The sequence below is a fragment of the Monodon monoceros genome, unplaced genomic scaffold, assembly GCF_005190385.1.
Source record: "Monodon monoceros isolate NGI ecotype Baffin Bay Population unplaced genomic scaffold, NGI_Narwhal_1 Super_Scaffold_4, whole genome shotgun sequence".
Lineage (NCBI taxonomy): Eukaryota > Metazoa > Chordata > Mammalia > Artiodactyla > Monodontidae > Monodon > Monodon monoceros.
In genome coordinates, this window is record NW_021703781.1 from 52,136,598 (window position 1) to 52,142,597 (window position 6,000).

General features: G+C 42.9%; 1 protein-coding gene across 3 annotated transcripts in view; it reads right to left on the reverse strand.

Annotated features, from left to right (window-relative positions):
- Positions 1 to 5,586, reverse strand: part of ARHGAP19 (Rho GTPase activating protein 19) — a 61,491-nt gene extending 55,905 nt beyond the window's left edge. For 2 of the 3 annotated variants that reach the window (XM_029245816.1, XM_029245815.1), the window contains exon 1: positions 2,955 to 3,013. In XM_029245816.1, the coding sequence (XP_029101649.1) occupies positions 2,955 to 3,010 (56 nt within the window). In that variant the 5' untranslated portion in view covers positions 3,011 to 3,013. Of the gene's footprint in view, positions 1 to 2,954; positions 3,014 to 5,526 lie in introns of those variants that run through there. The other variant, XM_029245817.1, reaches the window with a different exon arrangement.
- Between the last annotated feature and the right edge of the window lie 414 nt (positions 5,587 to 6,000).

The window sequence follows — 6,000 nt, forward strand, 5'->3', positions numbered from 1 at the left end:
TTCTCCTTATTATTAGGTGCAGGCTTAAAATAATAATGAAGAAATAGAAATAGAAAGCTAGACAGTTCTGAACAGACGATCATATATTCTCCAACATGCAAATATGTGTTGATCTGTGCAAATCAGACTCTTTCCTCTTCTTTATGGAATACAAGGGGCCACACCACCAACAGAATATTAGAAAGGTTAATATCTGCAGAACATAAAATAATTTGCATGGCATTTATCACCACAAGGTAATATTTTATATCTTAAAAATGACAAAAACTATTATTCATTCATTATTGACCACCTAGACAAAGCTAACTGTTGGGAATTCGTAATAAAAATGTACGTGTCTCGCCCTAAAAAGTTTTAGAAAACTCAACTTCTCTTTTACAATATGAACAGTTTCAGGTTCAGATAAGATTCTGGGAATATCTACTGATCATGTAACTAATACTATAGCCCAAAATTTAAATTCAAACAGCAACTTCCTTTAAAGAAATTCAAACAGTTCCCACTACAGAAAGGTATTTTGTCTTCAGATTTTCATCACAATTCAAGATTTGAGAGCAGGCTGAAGGATGATCTAATCAAATTTATCAACCCCCCTCTATGGTTTCTGGGCAAAAAAAAACGATCAACCATTTATAGGCAGCTCCAAGAGGAAAAACCTCTTCCCTATAAAATAGTAAATAACGCATTCAACCACTCCCATCTCTGCTAAGGAGGGATTCCAGTGCCCACTCACAAACCCAGCTTTCCAAGATTTGGAATCTCCTATTCAGTATAAACAGCACCAACAGACACAAAGCCAAAGCACCAGGGCAATGTAAATAAGCTCACTCTACTGAATTCTAATATACATTTACTCAATTAAGACAACTGAGGTCTCAAAGCTGGGGTAAGACCACCTGGAAATTCTTTCTAGGAAAAGCTAAATTTCAGTGTGCCTGCTTAGGAGAAAACACTCTAAAAATAAAGTAATGATTTCCTAAACTGCAGATCCCTCTGATCTGGTCTTTAATTATTCTACTAGGAGAAAGAAAACGTATTACGTATGGAGTGGTTATTATCTACTAGGCTCAACGCTAAGAGCTTTAAAAGGATTGTCTGATTTAATTCTGACATTCTCTGGAATAGACATCATTATGTCCATTTACAGATGAAGAAACTGAAGCTGAGAGAAGTTTAAAAATTGGCCCAGGGCTTCCCTGGTGGCGCAGTAGTTGAGAGTCCACCTGCCGATGCAGGGGACACGGGTTCGTGCCCTGGTCCAGGAAGATCCCACATGCCGCAGAGCGGCTGGGCCTGTGAGCCATGGCCGCTGAGCCTGCGCGTCCGGAGCCTGTGCTCCGCAACGAGAGAGTCCACAACAGTGAGAGGCCCGCGTACAGGGAAAAAAAAAAAAAAAAAATTGGCCCAAGTATTTTATTCTTTTTGGTGCTACTGTAAATATGATTCTTTTCCTAATATACTTTACAGATAGTTCATTCTATCTGTATAGAAACACAACTGATTTTTGTAGGTTGATTTTGTGTCCTGCAATTTAAACTTGTTTATTTCTAACAGTTTTTTTGTTAGTGTCTTACGGGTTTTCTCTATATAAAATCATGTTGGGACTTCCCTGGTGGTCCAGTGGTTAAGAATCCGCCTTCCAATGCAGGGGACGCGGGTTCAATCCCTGGTTGGGGAACTAAGATCCCACATGCTACGGGGCAACTAAACCCACGTGCGGCAACTACTGAGCCCGCGCGCCACACCTAGAGCACCCGCATGCCGCAATAAAAACAAGAACAAAAGACAAGTGTTGGTGAGGATGGGGAGAAATTGGAACATTTGTATACTGTTGGTAGGAAAGCAAAATAGGGCAGTGGTATAGCAAATAGTATGGAGGTTCCTCAAAAAAATTAAAACTAGAATTACCATATGATCCAGCAATCTCACTTCTGTGTATTTATCCAAAATCGCTGAAATCAAGATCTCAAAGAATTATTAGCACTCTCACGTTCACTGAGGCATGATTAACAACAGCCAAGATGTGGAAACAACCTAAATGTCCATGAACATACAAACAGACAAGCAAAATGTAGTATACACATAGAATGGAATACTACTCGCCTTTAAAAAAGAAAATTCTGCAATATGTGACAACATGGATGAACCCTGAGGACATTATGCTAACTGAAATACGACAGTTGCAGAAAGACAAGTGATTCCACTTATATGAGGTATTCACTTACATGAGGTATCTAAAATAATCAAATTCACAGAACTAAAGAGTGGAATGGGGGTTGCCAGCAGCTGGAAGAGGAGGAATGGGGAGTTACTAATTAACAGGCATAAAGTTCCAGTTAAGCAAAATGAACAAGCTCTTGAAATCTGGTGTACAACACTGTACCTATAGTCAACAGTACTTATTGTACTCTTAAAATTGTACCAACAGGGTAGATCTCATGTTAAGTGTTTTTACTACAATAAAATTTTTTAAATGTTTAACTGGCCCAAGGACTCAAACCCATTTCCAACTGACACTCAAATCTGTGCTCCGACTTAAACAACACAAACTGCCTCGGAAGAGATTAAAAAGTACTGACTGACAGCGTTCTCTCTCTGCGCTGTTAGACGTTAGGAAATTCGCTTAACAGCTCTGGGCTTGAGTTTCCTCACCATCAACATGAGTCTCAAGGCAAAGGCAAGCAGCGCTGCCACCACCAACTGGTCGGTTTGCAGCCAACGCCGCTGGTAGTCCCCCAACGGGCATCAGCAGGACCAAGCGGGGGCCCAGCTGGAGCCCAGCGTCGCGGCCGGACCACCGCGCCTCAGCTCCCGCAGGCGCGAAGATGAGAAACGCCGCGGGAGAAAGGAACAAAGCCCGGCCCCGCTGGGTCACCGTGACCCGAGGGAAGGGCATCAGTACGACCAGCCCACGGCCTCGTTTCCAAGGCAGCTGGACCAAGAGCTTGTCTCACCTCCGGCCAGATTCGCCGGCTGGCACCTCCCCTTCACTCCGCGCCTCAGTCGCCATCTTAGTCAGTAAACTTCTTTCACCACCCCCATCCCCGACCCCGCCCCCCTGCCTTTGGATTGGCTAAGGTGTTTCCCCATCTTTTACACGATTGGATGACTTGACCGGCCCTCCTCAACTTAAACAGCTTCATGATATTATAGGTCTATTCAAATAACTAACCGTCCTTGGTCGCCCCCAGTCTTGGCGGAAAAGAAAGGAGGGGGGAACCCAGCCCCGAGGCCTGCCGGGAGTTGTAGTTTCTCATTTTGATTAACCCTTCGGATTCCACCGACTTTTAGGTTCAAGTCAGAAATACCAAGCCAATGCTCAAACTTTGTCCTGATGTATAAAACTCAGAATTACAGATCTGTTGAACTTGAAAGTGACTTTAAGAGTCACTCTCTAAAATGCAAGATTCGTTTTCTGTCCTGATACAGATTGATATACCCAGAATTGTAGGTACAGAGTGGGAGCCAAGAAGTACCTATTATATTTAGTTCACAGCCTGCTTTCTTTAGACAGCATACCGGGGGGATCACTTCTTCATTCCACCTACTCCCTTCCAGCTTCCCAAAGAACCCACAGAGTTTGCCTCTCTGATCTGAATCATGGAGATAAAACCTGCATAATTTTGTCCCTGGCTGAGCTTTAATCCTCAGTGGGAGAAATAACCATAATTATGCTTGCCCTCCCTGCCTCACGGGCTTCTGGTGAGGATTAACTGAGGCAACAGATGCGAGAACATTGTAAACTTAAAGCATTAATTTTTTCTCTGTATTATTTTTCTCTGCTGGATTTTTCTAGGAATATTTTTCCTGTTGTTCCTTCTGCATCCTTTCACCTGAAGATCTCCCAGCACTCTCCTTCTCTTTTACTAAGCTCTATCCACATATATTTTAGTTTCTCAAAAGCCTTTGCTCTGTTGTTTTTCTGGCTGGCCTGCTTTATTACATTTCACATCTCAGTTTAAAAGTCACTGGTTCAGGGAATTCCCTGGTGGTCCTGTGGTTAGGACTCTGCACATCCACTGCCAGGGCCTGAGTTTGATCCTTGGTAGGGGATCTAAGATCCCGAGAGCCGTGTGGTGCAGCAAAAAATAATAATAATAAATCAAAAAATAAATAAAAGTCACTGGTTCAGATGCCTTCCATGCCCCCCCCGAATAAATCAGTTCCCCTACTAAACTTTCACATAGCACTTGTACTCTTCCTCATAGTTCTTATCACAACTTATATAGTTTGTGTGACCATTTGTTTCACGGGAGTGTTCCCAACTAGACTTCCTGCCACATGTGGGTGGAGGCTACATCTATTTTGCTCCCTGTGGCATGTGGCACATAGTGGCCTTCAAAAAATATTTTTTCAGCAAATGAATAAGTAAATCCTCAGGCTCTATTATCCAAATCAAAAATTGAATCAAGTATTCTAATAGATTATTTCAATTGATGAATTTAAAAGTTTGGTAAAAGTGTCTAAATAAAATTGCATTTAGTTTTATGTTTAATAAATTGTCCTTATTGTACAAATGCATGGAAAGAAATGCAAAATTCAACAAATACATATCAGTGAAATTTTTCACTGAACCCCAGACAGCCTTGGAAAATCCAGGTTGCATAACTGCTGTATATACAAAGCAGGGAACCCAAGGCTCAAATTCTGCCCTTTCCCTGAAGTGTGAACAGGTTTCCCTCCCCCCCGCTGGCCCCATGACACCCAGGACATCAATTAATCGACTGACTGAATTAAACTGATGCTTTCACACAGAAGAAATATTCAAAACTTTAAACTATTACCACTACAACTAGGAAGAACACCATATTTCTGGTTCATCTGTTTTGCTGACATTTTTTACACAAAGTCCTTCATGTTTGGGGAACTACACACCGTAGTTAAAGAGCATGGGCTCTGGAGTTAGTGAGCCTAGGCTCGAATCTGGCTCCATCACTTCTAGCTGTGTGACCCCAGACAAGTTACTTAACTTTCTGATTCTATTTCCTTTTCTGTAAAGTGAGGACAATGGTAATTCTCAGAGGCGTATTGTGAAGATTAAGTGAGATAACCTCTGAGGAGCTGCTTCACAGCAGAGTGTCTGGCACACACTAAGTCTAGATAAATGTTCAAGGTGAGATGATGAATATTAAGAATGCTAAACTCCACGGGAATTCCCTGGTGGTCCAGGGGTTAGAACTCCGAGCTTACACTTCAGGGGACACGGGTTCGATCCCTGGTCAGGGAACTAAGATCCTGCATGCTCTGCGGGTGAGGCCCAAAAAAAAGAATGCCAAACTCCCTTCTCAGATAACACTTCTATCTCCATTGCTGTGTGATAAGGACCATACATTACACTTGAGGTTACAGTTTAATCGGTTAGCCTGGAGAGGGGAGTGTCCCTCCTCAAAACCAGCTGTCCTGTTGTGACTTCTGATTACAAGAAAGTATCACTGCTGAGTGCTCTAAAAGTACCCCCCAGCTGACAAGCCTGCACACCCTGTTTCTGCGAGGATGTCACGGCTCCCCTGAGATCATCTTCCTTACCCGGTCTAGTTATTGATTGTTAGAGCGACGATAAGCACAGCTGTACAGCAGGCATTCTTGAAAGTTCAGAAAGTCCTCTTGTTTCCAACAGCCTGGCTGAACAAAAGGTCACAGAAAAGTGGCCCCAGCCCTCAAGGAGTTTACAGTGAACTCAGGGAGACAAAATGGACACACGTAAGTCACATACAACAAAAGACAGTTTAGAATTATGAAAGACTAAATACCAAAGTAGAGAACAGACTCGCAAGAATTCAGAAGTGTGGAGAAGGGAAGAAGGCCAGGGCTCTAAAGGATGGTTGAAGAGCAGAGGCATGGACGTGAGTCTGCCACAAATGTGACTGCAAATCCATCTACCTACCCCAACAGACCTGGAGCTTTGGGCAGATGTGGTATTTGAATCTTCTTTGTGTTTCCAGGCCCTGGCCTCAACGGGGGCGGTGGTGGGGGGAAGGAGGAGGAAATATAGGAGGAAAG